Source organism: Aquarana catesbeiana, linkage group LG09 (assembly GCF_042186555.1).
Source record: "Aquarana catesbeiana isolate 2022-GZ linkage group LG09, ASM4218655v1, whole genome shotgun sequence".
Taxonomy (NCBI): domain Eukaryota; kingdom Metazoa; phylum Chordata; class Amphibia; order Anura; family Ranidae; genus Aquarana; species Aquarana catesbeiana.
In genome coordinates, this window is record NC_133332.1 from 212,383,230 (window position 1) to 212,409,988 (window position 26,759).

Consider the following 26,759-nt stretch of genomic DNA (forward strand, 5'->3'; position numbering starts at 1 on the left):
TGTCTTCTATCCAGTGCAGCCACAGCTTCCTTCTCCTTTCAGTGCACTGGGTATTTTCAGCTCCTGGACTCCTGGAGCAGGAAGGAGATAAGGATTAGGGGGCAGCTCACCCCCCTCCTCGAACATGCCTTTCACTTGTCCGACTCTAGTGCAGAGCAGAGAGGTTGTTGATAGAGCCGAGCTGTTACTTTCACTTTCAACTACAGAAGCCAGGCTTCTGTGTTTAAGTGAAAGTGGGGAGCTGCCTGTGAGTGCAGGGCTAATGGAGGCTGAAAAAACCCTGGGGGAGAGGAATAGACAGCATCCTGACTCTCTGCAACTCTGTCCTGGTCAGGAATGTATGAATGCCAGTGTTGTGTCACCGGCTCTTTCGATATGCACTGGTTTGACAGAGGGTCGGGTCTGGGTAGCAGTCCCGCCCCTACCCGACATCACACTCTCGTTTTGACAGGTGCAGTCTGTCATTGGGGCTGCACAGTGCACATCCAGCTGACTTGCTAGCCAATCCCAGGCTGTACTGGATGTGCACACTGCTGTAGGTCAATCCGGGACTGTTGGGAGGTATGACTGAGGCTTGGCTGGGGTCGCTGGGCAGGTGGGGCCCCCCAGGCAAGCGGGGCCCCTGGGCAACTGCCTAGCGCGCCCATGCGAAAAGACGGCCCTGCATCCCCCCACAGCTCACTCTCTCCACAGTTCACCTCCCCCCACAGCTCACCCTCTCCCCCTTCCTCTCCACAGTTCACCCTCTCCCCCCTCTCCAATGTTCCCCCCCCTCTACAGCTCACCCCCCTCCCTTCACCCACAGGTTACCTTCTCTTCTCTCGTCCACAGCTCACCCTCTCCCCCCTCTCCACAGTCCCCCCCCCTCAGCTCACCCTCTCTCTACAGCTCACTCCATTCTCACGCTCATTCTCACTCATACCTCCTCTTCTCTCGTCCACAGCTCACACCCCCCCCCCCCACAGCTCACCCTCTCCACAGTTCACCTCCCCCCTCACCCACTCCACAGTTCACCTCCCCCCCTCACAGCTCACCCTCTCCACAGTTCACCCCCCCTCCATCCACAGCCAGCTCACCCCCTCCGCACCCACATTTCACAATTCACATTACCATGCGCAGTCCCCTCCCCCCATCCACAATTCCCCTTTTAACCTCTGTCAACATGTCACCTCTGCAAACCCCCCTATCCACAGCTTACACCCCCAGTCAACAATCACCTCTGCACTCCCATCCACAGCCTATCTCCCCCCCACCACATTTCACTTCTGCACCCCCATCTACAGCTCTAACTCTCTACAACCCCCCCATCTTCCACCTCTGCACCCCAAGCCCCCCCCAGCACTCTTGACCCTGTACACATTTCCCCTGCTAACAACTCTCACTTTGCACAATCTAACCCCCCCAGCTCTGACCTCTGCAGAACATCCACAACTTCAGTCTCTACTCTCTCTGCACAACCAGCCCCACTTCCTCCCCCTTTCCCTCCACAGCTATTCCGTTCTGTCAAATCAGGCTTTTTTTCCCCCCTCAGCTTACTGTGCAGTCTCCTCCGTGCAGCTCCGCCTGTCAGATCAGTGTAGCACAGAACTGAGGAGGAGTTTCAGAGAGCTTCACTCGGCTCCGTGCTACACTGATCTGACAGACAGCAGGCGGGGATAGCTGCCTCTGAAATCCGATCACAGAAGCTGGTGGAGGAAGTGAATGGTATAGAAAACTTCCTCTACCGGCTTCTGTTTTATGTGACAGACTGCATAGGAGAGGGCTGTCTGAGGTAGCGGAACTGCGTTCCGGCAGAAGTAAAACCCTGTATGGCGCCAACAATTTTCACAGCGGTTTACATATATATTGTGCATTCACATGAGTCCCTGCCCTCAAGGAGCTTATAATTTAAGGTCTCTAACTCACAGTCATACATACAGATACTAGGACCATATTAGACAGAGCAAATAAACCTACCAACATGTCTTTCGAGTGTGGGAGGTAACTGGAGTACCCAGAGGAAACCAACACAGGCACAGGGAGAACATGCAAACTCCAGGCAGGTAGTGCTATGGTTGGGATTCAAACGAACAACCCTAGTCCTACCAGGCAGAGGTGCTAACAACTTAGCCATCCTGCTGTCCAATTCTTGAATATTTTTATCATCGATTTTCCAATCCTATAGGAAAGGCCTTCCTGTCTTCCATTTTAACAGGAATTCATTTAAGATCTCCTTGGAGTATCAGGAGCTTATTGTAGCTTTATTTACAATCAAGTTTGTATTAGGAGGGAAATACTGTACATCTCTCTAAAAACAGCTGACTGTCCAGTAACTCTGTTAAAGAAAACTGACATTTGTTACTTATTTTTTTAATCAGCTCAATAGGAACGTGGATGGCAAAAAAAAATTAAAAATCCTGACAGGGTTTCAGCCATTCCCTATTCTGTCCATAATGAAAATAAATAGCTATATGTGTACTATAAGTGTGAAAAATCAACCTAAAAAGAAGGTATAAGACATGAAACACTTACAAAAACACAATAAACACCAAACACACACCTGAATGAGAAGGGTGAAAATTGGAGTGCTGGTTATAGTCACACAACTCAGTTTTTTATTCACCTCATCAGCTGTAAGAGAAAAAAATATATAAATTCTTAAGGCGAATATCAAGGCAAGAAAAAAAAAAAAGTGCAGTACATATTTGCAACATATACATAGCCCCAAGTTGTATCGCCTGAACACCCTACAAGTACAGAAAAATACAAGTTGATCTGCCAGGTATGCACCTAATGCTGCGTACACACAATCGGAATTTCGGCCCACAAAAGACCAATGAGAGTTTTTCATCGGAAAATGCGACCGTGTGTATGCTCCATCGGACTTTTGCTGGCCGAATTCCAGTCAGCAAAAGATTGAGAGCATGTTCTTAATTTTTTGGTCGGAAAAATTTCCTATCCGAAAATGCGATAGTCTGTGGCAATTCCGACGCACAAAATGCCTACGCATGCTCGGAAACAATTCGACGCATGCTCGGAAGCATTGAACTTAATTTTCTCGGCTCGTCGTAGTGTTGTACGTCACCGCGTTCTTGACGGTTGTACGTTCAGCGTACTTTTGCGTGACCGTGTGTATGCAAGGCAAACTTGAGCGTAATCCCGTCGGAAAAGCCGTCATTTTTTTCCAACGAGAAGTCCGATCGTGTGTACGTGGAATTAGTCCAATTGTAGGCTGCCAACACACACCAATTTTGTGAAATGAGTGGTGTCAGCCCTCCCAAGTTGCATTTTGCTAAACTACTCAACCACTCCCAGATTTTCACAACATAAATGCTAATCTGCAGTCCAAGATGAGAACTAAAAGGGCTCTTTGAGATAACACAGGAAGCGTGGACAGATACAGGATAGCTCTGAATTTCTGACAAGATCAACAGTTAATTTGCACTTGTCAAACAGATATAACAAAATCATCCAATGGTATATTAAAGTTGTTGTAAACCCCCCCCCCAAAAAAAAAAATCCTGCTAGACAAAGGCATAATGAGCTAGTTGATTACGTCACTGCGCGCGGGACCCGCCAGTAACGGCATACTAGCTGTACCAACGGCACAAATGTGTCATTGCTTCAGTGCACATATGCCAATGACCTCGGCACATGCTGATACAGGGGATAGATTTAGGAGAAATCTGGGGTAGCTACAGGTAAGCCTTATTTATAGGCTTACCTGTAGTAAAAAGTGGTCTGTAAGGGTTCACAACCATTTTAAAACAGGCCACAAAGGAGCAAGAAGAGAAATTCGTTGTTAGGGTTTACATATACTTTAACCAATTCCTGACAGTTGTACACATATATGTGGCAGCAGGGCAAGTGTGCTTTAATGCTGAGGCGCAGCACATATGCATCCATGGGAAACCACTTGTCTGTTCTGAGAAAGTGCTCACTGGACACATGCAGCACAGTGACTGAGCTGTCATGATAAGCACTCAATCATGGTTTATGATCATATTTGATATTTATCAATCATGTGACCACTGCAAAAGCCAATGACAGCTGACCGACACACGATTGGGAAGCATACTATGTTAAGGGCTGTGTGTGTGTGTATATATATATATATATATATATATATATATATATATATATATATACACACACACACACACACATATATATATATATATATACACACACACACATATAAGTCTCGTTTATCCTCTCAGGTGCTGTCCTGAAAGACGTTTAGGGAAAATCCAAGTTAGACTTACCGGTAACTTGTTTTCTAAGAGTCTTTCAGGATAGCAACAACCCGCCCTTGTTGTTTTATACTGTGACTAACCATATTATGATTATGTGTTCCAGCTTGGGCCAGAGGTACTCTGCTACAACTCTGCTACAGCCTCCTTTTAAATGTTGGCGGAAGTGGGAGGAGCCACTATCCCAGGTGCTGTCCTGAAAGACTCTTGGGAAAACAAGTTACCGGTAAGTCTAACTTGAATTTTTTTTTTTTTTTTATATGGCTTTTTTTTTTTTTTGTGCTTCCTTAATTGCTAAAGGTTGTGAGTGAAGTGTGGTTTAAGCTAAAACTATTTTCTAAAAGCAGAACTCTTAAAACGGACATCTCCACAGTTTGTTTGTTTTTTTTTTTTTGTCTTTGAAAAAATTTTTATTTTTAGAGAAAAGTGTCACTCTTTTTTAAATAGGAGCAGTATTCCACAGAATTTTGAAATTCTATCCATAGAACTGGATCTTGCATAATTTTTCACCGTGCTGGCATAGTGATGGAGTGAGATCTTCTTCTATTTGCATGGATCTTATTATTTCCACAATTGGTCATTGTTTGTTTCCATGGTATTTGAATATAAGCTTTGGCAGTATTTAGTGAGTTAAAGCAGCAGTAAACTCTGCTTTTTATTTTATACCCACAGGTAAGCCTATAATAAGGCTTACCTGTATGTACAGTGGATATTTCCTAAACGTGCACTGTTTAGGAGATAGATAGATAGATAGATAGATAGATAGATAGATAGATAGATAGATAGATAGATAGATAGATAGATAGATAGAGATGTCCGTTTTAAGAGTTCTGCTTTTAGAAAATAGTTTTAGTTCAAACCACACTTCACTCACAACCTTTAGCAATTAAGGAAGCACAAAAAAAAAAAAAAAAGCCATATAAAAAAAAAAAAAAAAAAAAATTCAAGTTAGACTTACCGGTAACTTGTTTTCCCAAGAGTCTTTCAGGACAGCACCTGGGATAGTGGCTCCTCCCACTTCCGCCAACATTTAAAAGGAGGCTGTAGCAGTGTTGTAGCAGAGTACCTCTGGCCCAAGCTGGAACACATAATCATAATATGGTTAGTCACAGTATAAAACAACAAGGGCGGGTTGTTGCTATCCTGAAAGACTCTTAGAAAACAAGTTACCGGTAAGTCTAACTTGGATTTTCCCTAAACGTCTTTCAGGACAGCACCTGAGAGGATAAACGAGACTTACCAGCTAGGAAGGGGCAACAGCCTGCAGGACCTTTTTCCCAAATGCCTGATCACCTGCTGACAGAAGATCCAGTCTATAATGACGGACAAACGTTCGGTAACTTGTAGTAGCCGCCTTACAAATTTGATCTGGGGTGGCACCAGCTTTTTCTGCTCATGTAGTGGCCAGAGCTCTAGTAGAGTGTGCTCGAATTCCAAGCGATGGAGACAAACCCATCTGGGAGTAAGCTTTCAAAATAGCCAATTTTAGCCATCTAGCAATTGACCCCTTTGATGCTTGGCGGCCCTTCTTGTTGCCAGAAAAAAAGAACAAAGAGTCCGAAGATCTAAAGTCCCTTGTTACTTCCTGGTAACGCAACAGAATTCTTCTCACATCCAAGTTGTGAAATAGACTCTCCCTTTTCCCCAAAGGGTTTGAACAAAGTTGTCAGGATAATTTCCTGCAACCGCTTAGGAATTGACGCTACTTTTGGCAAAAAACCTGGATCTGTTTTAGTATAATCTTATCTGGGCAAACTGACAAAAAAGGTTCTTTTACTGATAGAGCGTGCAGTTCACTGATTCTTCTTGCGGATGTAATCGCAACTAAAAACACAGTCTTGAGAGTTAGATCTCTTAACTAAATTGTTTGCAATGGTTCAAAAGGTTCCTTTGTGAAGGATTGCAAAACTACTGACAGATCCCACCTAGAAAAAGGTTTTGTAGGAGCTGGTCTAGATCTAGCAAGTGCCTTAAAAAAATCTTGCAACCAAAGATACTGAAGAAATTGGTCTCTCTAGGCATACACCCAGGGCAACCATTTGCAACTTAAGATTGCTAACTGCAAGAACTTTGTCAGAGCCACTTTATAGGAATTCTAAAACTGACAATGTCTTTGAAGGGTGGTTTGTCCAACGTCACCAAGTATTGTAGACCCTCCAAACTTTAGCGTAAATAGCTCTAGGTCACTTTCTTCCTACTACAGAGTAAAGTGGCTACTAGAGGTTCTGACAATCCTTTGCTCCTTAATAGCTGCTCCTCAGATACCAGGCGATTAGGCTTAGCATGGCTATATCCGGGTAATATACTGGGCCTTAAAGTAGTAAATCCTGTTTGAGAGGAAGCTGCCAGAACAGTTTGACTACCATTTGTAGAATGGTGGAGAACCAGGCTCTTTTCGGCCAGAACGGAGTAATCAGAATTACTGACACACTTTCTTTTTGTATATTCCTTAACACCAACTGAATTAGCTGGAAAGGGGGAGGGGGGGCGGCATAGCCCAGCTGAAAGTTCCAGGGATGTGCTAAGGCATCTATCCCTAGAGAACCACTGTCTACGTGCAGAGAAAAGAACTGAGGGACCTGTTGCATTTTATTTCGATGCAAACAGGTCCACTTGTGGATGCCCCCACGACTTGGTGATCAATGAAACAACTTCTGGATTCAAGCTCCACTCTGCTTCCTGAATTTTCCGTCTGCTTAAAAAGTCTGCTACTTTGTTTAGTGTGCCTTTGAGATGGACTGCTGATAAGGAGAGTAAATTATCTTCCACCCACTCCAGCATTTATGTTGACAGCAATTTAAGAGCCTTGCTTCTTGTACCCCAGTTTGTTCAGGTATGCCACGGTAGTGGCGCTGTCTGATAAAATATGCACATGGGACCCCTGGAGGTTTGGAGAGAAGGCAGCCAATGCTAAGGCGACTGCCTTTAACTCCCTCGGTTCGGGACCAAACTTCTTGTGCTAGATTCTGATCCATCCCCCAACTGCTGGCATCTGTTGTCACTCTTCTTTCAGTTGGGAAAGACCATAGCAAGCCTTTTGACAAAATGGACTGACTTTTCCACCTCCAGAGTATGCTGTCCAGTTCTGGGCACCAGTCCTCAGGAAGGATGTACTGGAAATGGAGCGAGTACAAAGAAGGGCAACAAAGCTAATAAAGGGTCTGGAGGATATTAGTTATGAGGAAAGGTTGCGAGCACTGAAATTATTCTCTCTTGAGAAGAGAGGGGATATGATTTCAATATACAAATACCATACTACTGGCTCCACAACAGAGATAAAACTTTTTCGCAGAAGGGAGTTTTTCTTTAAATCAAAAAAGAAGAGTTTATTGCATAAAAACCAGCAAATATACATACAGTCAGAAGACATGTGCAGTAAGAAATTCAAATGCAGCATCATTTTCATTCTGTTAGATTATACATTTACAAGCATATGATAGCATAAACTACTATAAACATGTAAACAGTGTATTATATTGTGCTGCTTGGCCACGGTAAATTAAAAGGCATTAACTGGACTGTATATCCTGAGTGTATTAACGACCAATTAACAAACGTAGAGTTTAGCTTATCAAAAAGAAAGAAAAGGGATGAAACAACTATACCCGTATAGGGTGTAAGGTTATCTAAACAACCTAACCTAAAGAGTATGGTACATCCACCACGGCACCTCTCACAATCCACCTTATGCATATACCATATCCCAGTATATAACACACCCGAGCCCCTCCATCCTCACATTTACATTTGTGGAAGTCTGTCCATCACCAACTGATTTGGGCCCAATCCTGGAGTATCTAATAATAGTTGCCACATTGAATAGAATTTCTTCGGTGTTGATAAGTAAGCATCTCACGTATCAGCAACCTAGTCACTAGTTCCACCCATTGTCTACCCGTTGGTACCCTCGGAGTTATCCATAGCCTCGCAATTGCCTTGCGGGCTATATATAATAAGCGTAATACAGCAATATGTCCGTTTGGTGAGAGTGAGGGTATCTCCAAGGCACCAAGTAGGCACACCATTGGATCCTGCGGGATTGGGAACTGGTACACTTGTGTAATAGTATTGAGAACGTATTGCCAATACCTGAAGAGCTTTGGGCACTTCCACATCATATGTAATAAATCACCATTATGGCCACTACACTTCGGACACAACAGAGTTTCTCTAAATCCCCATTTATGTAGTCTAGCTGGCCAACACCTTGCATAAATAGGGCCATCCGACGCTATTGAACGCCTTAGCGGCGTCCAAAGAGAAGATGGTCCTATTACCTGGGTTGTCAGTGGGGACCTGTAGGTTAACCACTTCAGCCCCGGAAGGATTCACCCCCTTACTGACCAGAGCACTTTTTACAATTTGGCACTGCGTCGCTTTAACTGCTAATTGCGCGGTCATGCAATGCTGTACCCAAATAAAATTTGTGTCCTTTTCTTCCCACAAATAGAGCTTTCTTTTGATGGTATTTGATCACCTCTGTGGTTTTTATTTTTTGCGCTATAAACAGAAAAAGACTGAAAATTTTGAAAAAAAAAAAAAAAAAAAAAGATATTTTCTACTTTTTGTTTTAATAAAAATCCAATAAACTCAATTTTAGTCATACATTTAGGCCAAAATGTATTCGGCCACATGTCTTTGGTAAAAAAAATGTCAATAAGCGTATATTTATTGGTTTGCGCAAAAGTTATAGCGTCTACAAACTAGGGTACATTTTCTGGAATTTACACAGCTTTTAGTTTATGACTGCCTATCTCGTTTCTTGAGGTGCTAAAATGGCAGGGCATTACAACCCCCCCCCCCCCCCCAAATGACCCCATTTTGGAAAGTAGACAACCCAAGGAAATTGCTGAGAGGCATGTTGAGCCCACTGAATATTAATTTTTTTTGTCCCAAGTGATTGAATAATGACAAAAAAAAAAAATTTACAAAAAGTTGTCACTAAATGATATATTGAAGGCCATAAAATGCCAAGATGGCACCCCCCCCCCAAATGACCCTATTTTGGAATATAGACACCCCAAGCTATTTGCTGAGAGGCATGTTGAGTCCATGGAATATTTTATATTTTGCCACAAGTTGCAGGAAAATGACAAACTTTTTTTTTTTTTTTGCACAAAGTTGTCACTAAATGATATATTGCTCAAACATGCCATGGGCATATGTGGAATTACACCCCAAAATACATAAATTTTGATTCACTCCTCACTACCTATCACAGTCTTGAAGGCCATAAAATGCCAAGATAGCACCCCCCCCCCAAATTACCCCATTTTTGAAAGTAGACACCCCAAGCTATTTGCTGAGAGGCATGGTGAGTATTTTGCAGCTCTCATTTGTTTTGGAAAATGAAGAAAGACAAGAAACATTTTTTTTTTAAATAAAACAAAAAGTGAGGCCTGCAAAATACTCACTATACCTCTCAGCAAATAGTTTTGGGTGTCTACTTTCCAAAATAGGGTCATTTGGGTGGGTTTTGTGCCACCTGGGCATTCCATGGCCTCCGAAACTGTGATAGGCAGTGAGGAGTGAAATCATAAATTTACACCCTTAGAAAGCCTGAAGGCATTGCTTGGTTTTCAGGGTCCTGTACGCGGCTAGGCTCCCAAAAAGTCTCACACATGTGGTATCCCCATACTCAGGAGAAGCAACAGAATGTATTTTGGGGTGTAATTTCACATATTCCCATGGCATGTTTGAGCAATATATCATTTAGTGACAACTTTGTGCAAAAAAAAAAAATTTGTCTTTCCCGCAACTTGTGTCACAATATAAAATATTCCATGGACACGACATGCCTCTCAGCAAATAGCTTGGTTTTGAACTGTCCTGGCATTTTATGCACAACATTTAGAAGCTTATGTCACACATCACCTACTCTTCTAACCACTTGAAGACAAAGCCCTTTCTGACACTTTTTGTTTACATGAAAAAATTATTTTTTTTTGCAAGAAAATTACTTTGAACCCCCAAACATTATATATTTTTTTAAAGCAAATGCCCTACAGATTAAAATGGTGGGTGTTTCATTTTTTTTTCACACAGTATTTGCGCAGCGATTTTTCAAACGCCTTTTTTTGGAAAAAACACACTTTTTAAAATTTGAATGCACTAAAAAACACTACTGTCCAAATGTTTGATGAAATAAAAAAGATGATCTTAGGCTGAGTACATGGATACCAAACATGACATGCTTTAAAATTGCGCACAAACGTGCAGTGGCGACAAACTAAATACATTTTTAAAAGCCTTTACAGGTTACCACTTTAGATTTACAGAGGAGGTCTACTGCTAAAATTACTGCCCTTGATCTGACCTTCACGGTGATACCTCACATGCATGGTGCAATTGCTGTTTACTTTTGACGCCAGACCGACGCTTGCGTTCGTTCGCCTTTGCGCGAGAGCAGGGGGGGGCAGGGGTGCTTTTTTTTTTTTTCTTTTTTTTTTTTTGCTTTTTTCTTTTATTTTTAAACTGTTCCTTTCATTTTTTTTTTTTTTTTTAAATCATTTTTATTGTTATCTCAGGGAATGTAAATATCCCCTATGATAGCAATAGGTAGTGACAGGTACTCTTTTTTGAAAAAAAATGGGGTCTATTAGACCCTAGATCTCTCCTCTGCCCTCAAAGCATCTGACCACACCAAGATTGGTGTGATAAAATGCTTTCCCAATTTCCCAATGGCGCTGTTTACATCTGGCAAAATCTAAGTCATGAAATGCTTGTAGCTTCCGGTTTCTTAGGCCATAGAGATGTTTGGAGCCATTCTGGTCTCTAATCAGCTCTATGGTCAGCTGGCTGAATCACCGGCTGCATTCTCAGGTTCCCTGTTGGGACAGGAGAGCCAGAGAAAAATATGGAAGATGGTGGGGGGGGGGGGGGCATTCCCTCCCACTGCTTGTAAAAGCAGTCTAGAGTAGAGGTCCACCGATATATCTGCCGATATTTAGTGTTTTTTTACTTAATCGGCATCGGCTGATCGTGCTGATAAAAAAGGCCGATATCAGCGGACTTGCAAATGACTTCTGTATTAGAAGTCAATACAAGTTGTCTGAAAACCTCTGTGAAGAGACTTCTCTCCTCCTCTGGGCAGCCTGCCAAATCTGATAAAAAGAACCTGAAGGATACAATGTTTACACTTATGAATGAACTAAGCTCTGTGTGTAGAAGTTCTCAGTTTAACCATTTAACCACTTGAGCCCCGGACCATTATGCTGCCTAAGGACCAGAGGTCTTTTTCCAATTTGGCACTGCGTCGCTTTAACTGCTAATTGCGCGGTCATGCAATGCTGTACCCAAACGAAATTTGCGTCCTTTTCTTCCCACAAATAGAGCTTTCTTTTGATGGTATTTGATCACCTCTGCGGTTTTTATTTTTTGCGCTATAAACGGAAAAAGACCGAAAATTTTGAAAAAAAATGATATTTTCTACTTTTTGTTATAAAAAAAATCCAATAAACTAAATTTTAGTCATACATTTAGGCCAAAATGTATTCGGCCACATGTCTTTGGTAAAAAAAATGTCAATAAGCGTATATTTATTGGTTTGCGCAAAAGTTATAGCGTCTACAAACTAGGGTACATTTTCTGGAATTTACACAGCTTTTAGTTTATGACTGCCTATGTCATTTCTTGAGGTGCTAAAATGGCAGGGCAGTACAAAACCCCCCCAAATGACCCCATTTTGGAAAGTAGACACCCCAAGGAAATTGCTGAGAGGCATGTTGAACCCATTGAATATTTATTTTTTTTGTCCCAAGTGATTGAAAAATGACAAAAAAAAAAAAAAATTTACAAAAAGTCGTCACTAAATGATATATTGCTCACACAGGCCATGGGCCTATGTGGAATTGCACCCCAAAATACATTTAGCTGCTTCTCCTGAGTATGGGGATACCACATGTGTGGGACTTTTTGGGAGCCTAGCCGCGTACGGGGCCCCGAAAACCAATCACCGCCTTCAGGATTTCTAAGGGTGTAAATTTTTGCTTTCACTCTTCACTGCCTATCACAGTTTCGGAGGCCATGGAATGCCCAGGTGGCACAAAACCCCCCCAAATGAACCCATTTTGGAAAGTAGACACCCCAAGCTATTTGCTGAGAGGCATATTGAGTCCATGGAATATTTTATATTTTGACACAAGTTGCGGGAAAGTGACACTTTTTTTTTTTTTTTTTTTTCATAAAGTTGTCACTAAATGATATATTACTCACACAGGCCATGGGCATATGTGGAATTGCACCCCAAAATACATTTAGCTGCTTCTCCTGAGTACGGGGATACCACATGTGTGGGACTTTTTGGGAGCCTAGCCGCGTACTGGACCCCGAAAACCAATCACTGCCTTCAGGATTTCTAAGGGTGAAAATTTTTGATTTCACTCTTTACTGCCTATCACAGTTTCGGAGGCCATGGAATGCCCAGGTGGCACAAAACCCCCCCAAATGACCCCATTTTGGAAAGTAGACACCCCAAGCCATTTGCTGAAAGGCATGGTGAGTATTTTGCAGCTCTCATTTGTTTTTGAAAATGAAGAAAGACAAGAAAAACATTTTTTTTTTTCTTTTTTCAATTTTCAAAACTTTGTGACAAAAAGTGAGGTCTGCAAAATACTCACTATACCTCTCAGCAAATAGCTTGGGGTGTCTACTTTCCAAAATGGGGTCATTTGGGGGGGTTTTGTGCCACCTGGGCATTCCATGGCCTCCGAAACTGTGATAGGCAGTGAAGAGTGAAATCAAAAATTCACGCCCTTAGAAAGCCTGAAGGCGGTGCTTGGTTTTCGGGGTCCCGTACGCGGCTAGGCTCCCAAAAAGTCCCACACATGTGGTATCCCCGTACTCAGGAGAAGCAGCAGAATGTATTTTGGGGTGTAATTTCACATATTTCCATGGCATGTTTGAGCAATATATCATTTAGTGACAACTTTGTGCAAAAAAAAAAAAAAAAAAAAAAAATTTGTCTCTTTCCCGCAACTTGTGTCGCAATATAAAATATTCCATGGACTCGACATGCCTCTCAGCAAATAGCTTGGGGTGTCTACTTTCCAAAATGGGGTCATTTGGGGGGGTTTTGAACTGTCCTGGCATTTTATGCACAACATTTAGAAGCTTATGTCACACATCACCCACTCTTCTAACCACTTGAAGACAAAGCCCTTTCTGACACTTATTGTTTACATGAAAAAGTTTTTTTTTTTTGCAAAAAAATTACTTTGAACCCCCAAACATTATATATTTTTTTAAAGCAAATGCCCTACAGATTAAAATGGTGGGTGTTTCATTTTTTTTTTTCACACAGTAATTGCGCAGCGATTTTTCAAACGCATTTTTTGGGGAAAAAACACACTTTTTTTAATTTTAATGCACTAAAACACGCTATATTGCCCAAATGTTTGATGAAATAAAAAAGATGATCTTAGGCCGAGTACATGGATACCAAACATGACATGCTTTAAAATTGCGCACAAACGTGCAGTGGCAACAAAATAAATACATGTTTAAAAGCCTTCAAAAGCCTTTACAGGGTACCACTTTAGATTTACAGAGGAGGTCTACTGGAAAAATTACTGCACTCGATCTGGCCTTCGCGGTGATACCTCACATGCATGGTGCAATTGCTGTTTATGTTTGACGACAGACCGCCGCTTGCGTTCGCCTTAGCGCGAGAGCAGGGGGCGACAGGGGTGTTTTTTTTTTTTTTTTTTTTTTTTCTTTATTATTTTTTTGCTTTTTTAATCTTACTTTTAAACTGTTCCTTTCATATTTTTTTTTTTAATCATTTTTATTGTTATCTCGGGGAATGTAAATATCCCCTATGATAGCAATAGGTAGTGACAGGTACTCTTTTTTGAAAAAATTGTGGTCTATTAGACCCTAGATCTCTCCTCTGCCCTCAAAGCATCTGACCACACCAAGATCGGTGTGATAAAATGCTTCCCCAATTTCCCAATGGCGCTATTTACATCCGGCGAAATCTAAGTCATGAAATACTCGTAGCTTCCGGTTTCTTAGGCCATAGAGATGTTTGGAGCCACTCTGGTCTCTGATCAGCTCTATGGTCAGCTGGCTGAATCACCGGCTGCATTCTCAGGTTCCCTGTTGAGACAGGAGAGCCAGAGAAAAACACGGAAGACGGTGGGGGGGGGGGGGGGCATTCCCTCCCACGGCTTGTAAAAGCAGTCTAGAGGCTAATTAGCCACTAGGATTGCTTTTACATGAAAGCCGACCGCTGGCTGAAAAGAATGATACCAAGATGATACCTAAACCTGCAGGCATCATTCTGGTATAACCACTCAAAGTCGTGAATGGCGTACCTGAAGACAAAAAAATGGTTAACAATGGTTAACAATAAAGCACAGTAAAGTGTAAATAATTACACACCTGAAAAACAAACATGATAAAACATAATAACAATAACAATAACAATAAAACATTGCAGAATAGAATACAGTAAAAAAGAGCAGAACAATAGAGAGAGAGAATAGAGAGAGAGAGAACAATAAAACAACAACAACTATTTTTTTTTATTTCATATTTTTTTTTTTTTTTTACACTTTTTTTGTAACTAACTTTTATAACGGTAACCGGTTCCAGGTTCGGGTCTCTCAAAATGCGATGGCATCTTGGGAGACCCTGTGAAAGTGTGTCTAGTCTGTGGAATGCTGTACCCTACGCTAATACTCAACTAGTGAATGGTAGCGTTCAAAACATTCACCAATGCAAAGACCAGGATTGTCAGGACAGGAGGGACAATAATAGCGGGTGTCACGCCTATATCCGCGCTTGCTGCAGACACGACATCTTTTTTGGGGGGTTCGTTGGGTAGGGGTACTTGGGAGGACATAAAGAAAATGCCTCTCATGCAGCTGACTGCATTTGGTTGGGGATGTGAATGGGGGAAGTACGGGCGCTGCAGAAGCGGTGGGTTCCCAATTAGGATTGGCGAATGCAGCAGGAAGGGCACTATGGGCACGATGGGCCTGTGTTTGTCTTTTTGGTGGCAGCGGGACACTACTTGTGCTTGTCACCTCACCAGCTTGAACTGCACTTATGGGACTCGCCACGTCACCACGTGTTACTGCAGTGCTGGTTTGACTACGACCGGGGTGTACTAGGCCGCTGGCGCTTGCCAGTTCACCAAAACGCTACCAAAAAACGTTAGCGATCGCAGGGATCAGGCCTGACTCTGCGAACGCTGCAGTTATGCGTTTAGTGTTTTGTAAGTGTCAGTGATCGATCGATACTGCACTTGGGTGGGCTGGGCCGGGCCGGGCGGAGGGGCAAAACGCAGGTGCTAGCAGGTATCTGGGCTGATCCCGCTAACACTGCGTTTTTGGGAACCCTAAACTGCTGGTGACGCTAGTATAGATCTGATCGGATCAGATATTGATGCGATCAGATACTATACCACTAAGGGAGGTGTACGGTGCGTGCGTGGGTGTTAGCGGTACTGGCGCTAATCTGACGCTGCCTGGGGCTGGTGCTTGCCAGTTCACCAAAACGCTACAAAAAAAACTGTTAGCGATCGCAGGGATCAGGCCTGACTCTGCGAACGCTGCAGTTATGCGTTTAGTGTTTTGTAAGTGACAGCGATCGATCGATACTGCACTTGGGTGGGCTGGGCGGAGGCACAAAACGCAGGTGCTAGCAGGTATCTGGGCTGATCCCGCTAACACTGCGTTTTTGGGAACCCTAAACTGCTGGGGACGCTAGTATAGATCTGATCGGATCAGATATTGATCCGATCAGATACTATACCACTAAGGGAGGCGTATGCTGCATGCGTGGGTGTTAGCGGTACTGGCGCTAATCTGACGCTGCCTGGGGCGACGCATATCACCGCCGGGCGATCAGGGGGCTAAACCTTTATTTGGTAATAAACGGCGGGTGCCCTGACACTATAAAAAATAAACGAACTAACCAGCGTCATCCGTAACGGTTATACGGTGATCAGTGGTGAAAGGGTTAACTAGGGGGCAATCAAGGGGTTAAAACATTTATTAGGTAGTATATGGGGGTCCCTGACGCTATAAAACGCTGACGGCGAACCTAAATATTTACCTCACTAACTAGCGTCACCAGCGACACTAATACAGCGATCAGAAAAATGATCGCTTAGTGACACTGGTGACAGGGGGTGATCAAGGGGTTAAAACTTTATTAGGGGGGGTTAGGGGGGTACCCTAGACCTAAAGGGGGGTAATACTCACTGTCCCAACACTGTAACTGTCACAAACTGACACTATGCAGTAATCAGAAAAAAAAAAAAAAAAAAAAAACTGCTGGTGTCAGTTTGTGACAGGGGGGGGGGGGGGGGTGATTGGGGGGCGATCGGGGGGGGGATCGGGGTGTTTTGTGTGCCTGGCATGTTCTACTGTGTGTGTGTGTGTTGTGCACTCACATAGATGTCTTCTCTCCTCGGGCCGGAACGGAAAATACCGACCCGAGGGGAGATGACATCACTTCCTTTGCTGCTGTTTAGCATACAGCAGCAAAGGAGTGTTTTCATTGGCCGGCGGCGATCGCGAGGGGGGGGCCACGAACGGATGGTCTCCCCCTCATCACCGATCGCCGCTGGACAAAAGACGACCGCCTCGGGCACCGGGGGGGGGGTCCGATCGGACCCCCCACCCGCGGAAGGCAAATCACGTACCCTGTACGTGATTTTGCCTGTCCGTGCCACTTTGCCGACGTACATCGGCGTGAGGCAGTCGTCAAGTGGTTAAAGACCAAATCTTTTCTGACACTTGTTGCTTACAAGTAAAAATCATTATTTTCTGCTAGAAAATCACTTAGAACTCCCAAACATTATATATATATATATATATATATATATATATATATATATATATATATATATATATTTTTAGCAGTGACCCTAGGGAATAAAATAGCGGTTGTTGCAATATTTTATGTCACACGGTATTTGCGCAGCGGTCTTACAAACGCAATATTTTTTGAAAAAATGCACTAATAAATTAAAAAAAAAAACTAAGCAGTAAAATTAGCCCATTTTTTTTCATCCAAAAGTTTTGATTACCTGTTTTTGTGTATTTAATATTTAAGATAATTTTTTTAAATTTTTTTTTAATCTAAATTCTACATACAAGTGAACTGATTGGAGGTTTGTTTTGTTTAATAAATGTTTAACTGTAAAAAATTTTCTGTATCACTTAAGGTTGCTTCCACACTGGAGCGGGCATGCGTTGACGATAAAATGCTGCTAGTTTTAGCGGCGCTTTACCGTCATTTTAGCGGCGCTATTCGGCTGCTAGCGGGGCGCTTATAACCCAGCTAGGAAGGGGTTAAATGCGCCCCTGAAGCGCCGCTGCCGAAACGCTTTGCAGGCGCTTTGGCAGCAGTGCGCATTCATTTCAATGGGCAGGAGTGGTGGAGGAGCGGTATACACCGCTCCAAAGATGCTGCTTGCAGGACTTTTTTTTAACATCCTGCCAGCGCATCGCCTCAGTGTGAAAGCACTCGGAATATCACACTGAGACTGCAGGGGAGCCGTTTTACAGGCACTTTACAGGCGCTATTTTTAGCCCAAAAGCGCCTGAAAAATGTCCCAGTGTGAAAGGGGCCTGTTAGATTTTATGAGATGAGGAGAAAAAAAAAAAAAAAAAAAAAAAATCGGCCTAATATATCGGCCCAAAAAAAAAAATCGGCATCGCATATCGGCCATCGGCCACTGCGATTTCTAAATATCGGCATCGGCCAGAGAAAAACCCATATCGGTCGACCTCTAGTCTAGAGGCTAATTAGCCACTAGGATTGCGTTTACATGAAAGCCGACTGCTGGCTGAAAGGAAAGATACCAAGATGATACCTAAACCTGCAGGCATCATTCTGGTATAACCACTCAAAGTCCAGCAACATACCAGTACGTTGCTGGTCTTGTTGGGCATATATTGTAAACTTTTTTTTCATGCAGCCTGTGGGCTGAATGAAAAAAAGTGATTGATCGGTGGGTATGCCCACCATTAGAATACCTCCCTTCATCCACCCACTTCTAATGATGGGCATAAATGCACCGTTTATATATGCCGAAGCATGGGGGCATCCTCCCGCAAAAGGTAGGAGCAAATCGCTCCTCCGCCGACTGCTGCCCCCACGCTTCGGCATATATGCTGAAGTATGTAACTGTGGTGATGAAATCACCTCCGACAGCGCTGGAGTCACGGCTTTATGTATCGTGGGAGCAAACACAGTTGCTGCGTTTTTGGGGACCCTAAACTGCTGGGGACGCTAGTATAGATCTGATCGGATCAGATATTGATCCGTTCAGATACTATACCACTAAGGGAGGTGTATGCTGCGTGCGTGGATGTTAGCGGTACTGGCACTAACCTGACGCTGCCTGGGGCGACGCAGACCTTATCTGACCTTAAAAACTTAACTTATATCACCGCTGGGCAATTAGGGGGTTAAACCTTTATTAGGTAATAAACGGCGGGTGCCCTAAAACTATAATAAACAAACTAACCAGCGTCACCTGTAACACTTATACGGTGATCACTGGTGAAAGGGTTAACTAGGGGGCAATCAGGGGGTTAAAACTTTTATTAGGTAGTATATGGGGGTCCCTGTCGCTGTATTAGGGTCACTGGCGATGGGGGGTGATCAAGGGGTTAACCTTTATTAGGGGGGTTAGGGGGGTACCCTTGACCTAAAAGGGGGCTAACCCTAACACTTATAACTGTCACAAACTGACACCAATGCAAAAAAAAAAAAAAATAACTGCTATTGGTGTCACTGTGACAGGGGGTACAGGGGGGTGATAAGTGTGCCTGCGTGTTCTACTGTAAGTGTAGTGTTGTGCAAACTCACATTGTTGTCTTCTCTCCTCTGCGCCGGAACGAAAAGACCGGCTCGAGGAGAGATGACATCACTTCCTCCGCTTTTGTTTATATTACAGAAGCCGAGGAAGCTTGTCATTCGCCAGGAGCAATCGTGAGGGGGTGGCCACGAATGAGTGGCCTCCCCCTCACCTCCGATCGCCGCTGACCTGAATCTGACCGCCGCAGGCACCAGAGGGGGGGTCCGATCAGACCCCCGCCCTCGGGCAGGCAGGGACGTACAGGTAAGTCCTTATGCCTGCCCGTTCCATTGTGCCGACGTACAACGGCGGTCAGCAACTGGTTAAGAAATAATCTACGCATGTTTTGAGATGTAGATCTTGTCGGTATGAAGCCGGATTGGTCTCTGTGGATCACCTGTTGAATACATTTGGCCAGTCTATTAGCCAGTACTCTGGACAGTAGTTTGACATCAAATGTGAGTGGTGAAATAGGCCTATATGAGTCTGGTGATAAAGCATCTTTGCCGGGCTTTAACAGTACTACTATAAGGGCCTTGTTCATAGAGGTAGGAAGAGTCCCTGTCTCAAAAGCCTGGTTGTAAACTTTTAGGAGGGTTGGGATGAGTTGTTCAGAATAACGCTTATACCCAGGTGCCCGGCTGTTTTGTGGATGAGCTAGGGCTTCTAACAAATTGTCTTCTGTTAGAGGAGCATTGAGCAGGGCGAAGTCCGAAGCATACAAGCAGGGAATGGGATATTTGTCTAAAAATTAAGAGATATCTTTCTTGGAGGGTTGAACTTTAGAAGAATAAACATCTTAGAAAAATTGCTTAAAAACATCTATGATGGATTTAGTGGTATAACATGGCACACCCTGTGCGTCATTTACTACCCCTATGTGTGAGGACGACTGTTGCGATTTAGCCAGCATTGCTAACATATGCCCTGTGTTTTCCCCCTCCTCAAAGTGACTCTGCTGTAAAAAGAATCTTTTGTTTTCTGCCAACTGTAGAGATAACTCCCTAAGCATGGATTGAGCTGCCAACCATGTCCTTTTAGTGTCATCAGAAGGGTCGGCTACATATTTTGCCTCTGAGCGCTGCGCTTCCTCTAATACTGATGTCTCCCATTTTTTAGTAGAAGATTTGATCTGGGATATCACTTTGATAAATTGTCTGTGTAGGTATGCCTTTGCTGTTTCCCACACCGTACCTATAGTTGTTGAATCTATATTATGTCTGAAAAAATTTGTGAGAAGTTCTGGTATCGGGTCAGGGTACGGGATAAGTGTTAGCCAGAAGGGGTTGAGTTTCCATAGGGGATTACTTTTAACCGCCCCCACCAGTAAATCTATCGAGAATGGAGAATGATCAGATACCTGTCTGGTATGGTATTGCGAGGATTCAACCAATGATAACAGAAGGTCATTCCCAAACCCCATATAAAATTCTGGATAAACCCCCTACTGAGGCTGACTGGCATGAATACACTCGGCTTCTTGATTACGCATTCTCCAAAGATAAGTAAGACCCATCTCTAGGCAAGCAAAGGGGGTAGGAGCGTGTAGTCTCTGTGACCTGTCCCCTGACCGGGCATGCAGCTCGTCCCTATCGTGATCAATGTAATTGTTAAAGTCCCCTATGACCAAGACCGGCATACCTGGAAAGCGTGACAAAGTCTGCTAAATTTATGAGGATACTAGATGAGAATGGAGGTGGAATGTACAACCCTGCCAATATGTTTTTAGTCCCGTAAAGGGAACACAAAAGGAAAATGTAGTGGCCATCCGGATCAATTTTAACTTGCACAGCAGAGAACTGCGCATCACGTTTCACTAGGAGACTCACTCCCCTCAAGTACACCGAATAAGTAGCATGGTACTGATGACAAAACTGTCGTACGGCGAACTGAGGAGTGGAAGTTGAGGGAAGATGAGTCTTCTGTAGGCAGATCACATCCGCGTTAATACGCTTAACTGTGCGAAGCCAATTGTTTAACAGAATTATTCAAACCCCGGACAAAATTCTGGTTATCTTGGACATTGCATCAATATATCAGTAATAACAAGGATAATTTTAGAAAATAACACAGTATGACTGGAGAGCAAAAGGTATGAGCAAAATGAAGAGAACATTTTTCTCCAGTGTCCTGAGGGAAAATAGCGATCAGAAGTCAGCAGTTCCAGTGAGCAAGGTAACAAAGAGGGGGAACGAGTTAGTCTCGCAGGGATTGGGAGAAATGCGGAGCAAAAGGGGTAATAATGGCAGAGGTCCAGCGGTGGTGTAGTCAGAGATGTAAGAAAACAATAAGTAACTGGCCAACATGGCCAAACTGAGTTGCCAAAAAGCAATGGGAGGTCTGGACCAGACCATCTTGGGGGCAATAGTGGAAGTGCACTTTAGTGTCTTAACAACTTCTCAAAAGCTAGAATAGGTAGCCTGGTAGGAAATATAAGTCCATACATCAACAGCTTTCTCCGCCTTGGCATTTGGAAATGAAAGAACAATAAGATGCCTCTTAAAGTGGTACTTTACCTGTCAAGAGGGTTATGGCGCCGGTTGAGAGCTTCCCGAATCGACTGTTCTTCCCGATCCAACCATTGTGCAGCCGCAGATGGTGAATCAAAGAAATGCACTGAGCCCAGTGCTTCTACCCTAAGGCGGGCAGGGTACAGCATAGCGTATTTCAAATCAAGGGACCTAAGGCATCGTTTGACTTCCATAAACTTTATGCGCTGCCTCTGCAGTTCAGCAGAGAAGTCTGGAAAAAAGGATGTTTTGGCGTTGTCAATTTTTAGGGCCTCCGGTTTAATCCTGGCATTGTACAGTATTGCATCTCTGTCTTTATAATGAAGAAGCTTGAATAGAAAGGGTCTTGGAGGGGCTCCCGGTTGCAGAGGCCTAGCTGGAACTCTGTGTGCCAGCTCCACAGAGAACATGGAGGTAAACACATCCTTGCCAAAAGCAGCCACTAGCCATTTTTCAATAAAGTGCACTGGGTTGTTTCCTTCAACTCTTTCAGGCAGCCCAATCGCTCAGATATTATTTCTTCTCATTCTGTTCTCTAATTCCTCTAAACAAGAGGAATGCTGTGTGAGGAGATGATTTTTGTAAGTGAGATCCCTTTGCATGGGCGCCATGTCATCCTCTATGGAGCGGATTCTCCCATCTAGTGCAGAGGTTATTTCCCTAAGCTTTTGGGCGTCTTGCCGCAGGAAAGCAATTTCAGCTTCTACCCCTTTTATCTCAGCTGTAAGGGCTGTCAGAGAAGCATTGCATGTGTTTACTGCCGCAAAAATGTCTCTGAGAGGGTTCATTGTCAGCAGTGGGGCTGGTGGGGACATGAGGCCTATTGGAGCCACCCTCTGGGGTACTTACTGCGTCCCAAGCAAACCCCGATCCACTGGCATCCTCCCGGGGCACTGTGTCATCGGCTTCGGATATACCTCTGGACGAGTCCTCCGGTGTACCAGATGCAATGGTGGGATCCACGGCAAGGGGCCTGGAAAACAACTTTTCTGCCACTTCTCTGTGGAGTTCTTTAGCAGAGTGCTGTGCCTGGGCGCCATTTTGGGCCGCGTTCTGTCTTCTTGTGGCGGACATCGGGCGGTAATCGTGCCGTTGAGAGCTGAGTAGCACTCGGGGGACTTTCTGACAACCGGCAAGTCTCGTTTGCTGACTTGTAAGGTGAGTCTTCGGGATTAAAGAGCGTAGTTTCGCCAGAAAGAACAGAGTGCGCGTCCAGCTACATCCGCTGCCTGGCCACACCCCCGCAGAAGGGAGTTTAACAAGACTCATGGCCACTCATTAAAATTAGAAGAAAGGAGGTTTAACCTTAAACTACGTAGAGGGTCCTTTACTGTAGGAGCGGCAAGGATGTGGAATTCCCTACCACAGGCGGTGGTCTCAGCAGGGGGCATCAATAGTGTCAAGAAACTATTAGATTAGCACCTGAACAACCACCACATACAGGGATATACAATGTAATACTGACATATAATCACACACATAGGTTGGACTTGATGGACTTGTGACTTTTTTCAACCCCACCTACTATGTAACTATGTAAAAAGGGTTCTCTTGACCCTGGTGGGGAGCTTTACTTTTGTGTCTAAGGTTTCTGGACTGTGGTCCCAAATTAAGGGAAAATTCTGGAGAGGCCTGAAATGGAACCTTGCCCATTGAATGGCTGGCATTGTTGAGGTTAAAGGGGTTGTAAACCCTTGTGTTTTTTCACCTTAATGCATCCTAGGCATTAAGGTGAAAAAACTTCTGGCAGTGACCGGCCCCCTGCCCCCCAGTTTTACTTACCTGAGCCCCGTATTTCCCTCGGCAGAGATGCGTTCTCCCTATCTGCATAGGGTCCCGGCTCTTGATTGGATAGATTGATAGCAGCGCAGTCATTGGCTCCCGCTGCTGTCAATCAAATCCAATGACGCGGGCACTGGGGGGCGGGGCCGAGTCCAGCATTCGTGTCTATGGATGCAAATGCTGGACTCAGGAGCACGCCTGCAAGGTAACCCCCTGGGAGAACTCTTCTAGAGGGTTATCTGATGCGAGGAGGAGCCGGGAGAGCCGCCGAGAGACCACAGAAAAAGATGATCAGGGCCACTCTGTGCAAAACGAGCGGCACAGTGGAGGTAAGTATGACAGGTTTGTTATTTTAAAAAAGTAAAATACGAAGCCTTACAATCACTTTAAGGTTCCCAGGGCTGACCTAACCTTACTGATCGTTACCTCCCGATTTGTCTGTAGCATAGCCGCTACATTTCTGGCCTTGTTTCTCTTCTCTTCCGAAAGAAAGATTCTTGCTCTACTGAATTTATTTGGTAATGTAGAAATTGAACCTGCTGAGCCAGACTGAAGTTTGATTTTTGAAGGTTCACAGTCCAACCCAAGGCTTCCAAATGACTACGGGCCTTGTCCAGGTCTCCCTGCAATTTCTCCCCAGAAGGGGCAAAGAAGAGGATTACTGCAATTCCCTCTGTTGATGAAAAGGACATTCCCTCTGCCCTTCTGTGCTGACCCATTTCTTTTCTCCTGGTGTTTACTGCCTTGTTCCCAAACCCTTTGAGGTCGAAAAAGCCATTTAGCTGGTTGCTTTTTCTTCTTAATGGGGAAAGATCTCTTTTTGTCAGCTGTTCTATCAGGCACTGAATCTAAATCAGGACCAAATAAAAGATCTCCCATAAAAACGGAATGCCACATAGTTTAGTTTTGGATACCGCATCCCCTGGCCAGATCTTCAACCACAGGGCTCTTCTGGCTGAGTTAGTTAAGGCTGCAGATTTTGCGGTCATCCTCATCGATTCTGCAGATGCATCTGCAATGTAAGCTACAGCCGTTGACGGGGTTGAGCAAGAATCAAGGATTGGGTGAATCCGCTATAATGTGGGCTTTTAGCTGGTTTACCCAGTACTCCATATTTCTAGAAATGCAAGTAGTAGCCATAGCTGGTTTAAGATTGCCCATGCTGGATTGCCAAGCCCTCTTAAGTTGTTGATCCATCCTTTGGTCTATGGGATCTTTTAGTATTCCCATGTCCTCAAATGCTAGGTCAGTTGATCTGGATACTTGGGGAAAAGGCTACATCCAGTTTAGGAACCTTATTCCAAAGTGCTGCTGGGTCTTCATCAAAAGGAAAACGCCTTACAGTCAGGTCAATAAATATTGGGACATCGACACAATTCTAATCTTTTTGGCTCTATACACCACCACAATGGATTTGAAATGAAATGAAATGAACAAGATGTGCTTTAACTGCAGACTTTCAGCTTTAATTTGAGGGTATTTACATACAAATCAGGTGAACGGTGTAGCAATTACAACAGTTTGTATATGTGCCTCCCACTTTTTAAGGGACCAAAAGTAATGGCACAGATTAACAATCAAACTTTCACTTTAATACTTGGTTGCAAATCCTTTGCAGTCAATTACAGCCTGAAGTCTGGAACACAGACATCACCAGACGCTGAGTTTCATCCCTGGCGATGCTCTGCCAGGCCTCTACTGCAACTGTCTTCAGTTCCTGCTTGTTCTTGGGGCATTTTCCCTTCAGTTTTGTCTTCAGCAAGTGAAATGCATGCTCAATCGGATTCAGGTCAGGTGATTGACTTGGCCATTGCATAATTTTTTTTTTTTTCTGACCGACTGACGGACTGCAGGTGCCATAGCTAGCCATTGAGCTATTCGTGCTTGGGAACAGCGTGAACATTTACTGCATTAGCATTATCACGCTGTCCCCTCAGGAATTGCATGGTTCAGCCTGTAATTTCAGGTAGTAGGGGGTATTATAGGTGCTACAGGGGAGTGCTATATATTGAGGAAGGGAGGGACCCCTCCATTTGCAGGCTTCCTCACTCATCCATGTGGGATTGTATACTGTTTACAGGGAGGGTATAGTTTGGTGGGATTCCTTATTTTTGGTATACCCACTATATCTATCTTTTAGGGGTGGTTGTGCATACTTAGTTTGCGTTAGCTCTTTACATAAAACAAATCATTTTGTAGCTTACTCTCCTCAGTGTGTTTTGGACATTTAGTTTTTTATTTTTTTCTTACCATTGCATAATATTCCACTTCTTTCCCTTAAGCTAGTTGGTTGCTTTCGCAGTAAGCTTCGGGTCATTGTCCATCTGCACTGTGAAGCGCCGTCCAATGATTCCTGAAGCATTTTGCTGAATATGAGCAGATAATATTGCCCAAAACACTTCAGAATTCATCCTGCTGCTTTTGTCAGCAGTCACATCATCAATAAATACAAGAGAACCAGTTCCATTGGCAGTCATACATGCCCACACCATGACACTACCACTGCCATGCTTCACTGATGAGGTGGTATGCTTTGAATCATGAGCAGTTTCTTTCCTTCTCCATACTCTTCTCTTCCCATCACCCTGGTACAAGTTGATCTTGGTCTCATCTGTCCATAGGATGTTGTTCCAGAACTGTGAAGGATTTTTTTAGATGTTGTTTGGCAAACTCTAATCTGGCCTTCCTGTTTTTGAGGCTCACCAATGGTTTACATCTTGTGGTGAACCTTCTGTATTCACTCTAGTGAAGTCTTCTCTTGATTGTTAACTTTGACACACATACACCTACCTCCTGGGGAGTGTTCTTGATCTGGCCAACAGCTGTGAAGGGTGTTTTCTCCACCAGGGAAAGAATCCACAGGGAACATCCCTCAGGTACATTTGCTTTACATGAAGGATACTTCTTTTTAACCGCCTAGTCAGAGCTCTTAGCCTGCCAAAAAAATAAAAGATAAAAAACTTCCCAGTGAGTCAACCTGCCTCCTAATAGGCTCACCACAGGTGCACAGGAAGCATAAACACAGAACTCCATGTGCCCAGACAGGGCCCAGCTACCAGGGGGAAAAAAAGGGGGGAGTGAGAGAGAGGCACCATATATGGGGCAGACCACCCATACAGCCCTTACCTGGGCCTTGCTGGTGCCTGTGCCACTCGCTGCCGCCACCGAATCCATAGTGGTGCTGCTGCGCTGTATATGGCTAAACAGCCGGTTCCAGACTCCATTAGCGCTGCTGCGCCAGAAACATAGGCACCAGATCCGCTCCTCCCTCTGTGCTACTTCCGGAGGTAGGGACACCGCGCGCCTGCTCCACGGTGTTGCCCCTTGCCAGATACCTCACTTCCAGCCATGCAGGTCTCTACTCTGCCACCTAAAAAAGATGGCGGCAGCATGTAGCGCCGAATGGGCGGGGGA

At 44.1% G+C, this 26,759-nt stretch overlaps 1 protein-coding gene across 5 annotated transcripts in view; it reads right to left on the reverse strand.

Annotated features, from left to right (window-relative positions):
• SNAPC4 (small nuclear RNA activating complex polypeptide 4) overlaps positions 1-26,759 on the reverse strand; it is a 194,864-nt gene that overhangs the window by 40,261 nt on the left and 127,844 nt on the right. For all 5 annotated transcript variants that reach the window (XM_073599659.1, XM_073599658.1, XM_073599662.1 and 2 more), the window contains one exon: positions 2,540-2,610. In XM_073599659.1, coding sequence (XP_073455760.1) covers positions 2,540-2,610 — 71 coding nt within the window. The remainder of the gene's footprint in view (positions 1-2,539; positions 2,611-26,759) is intronic.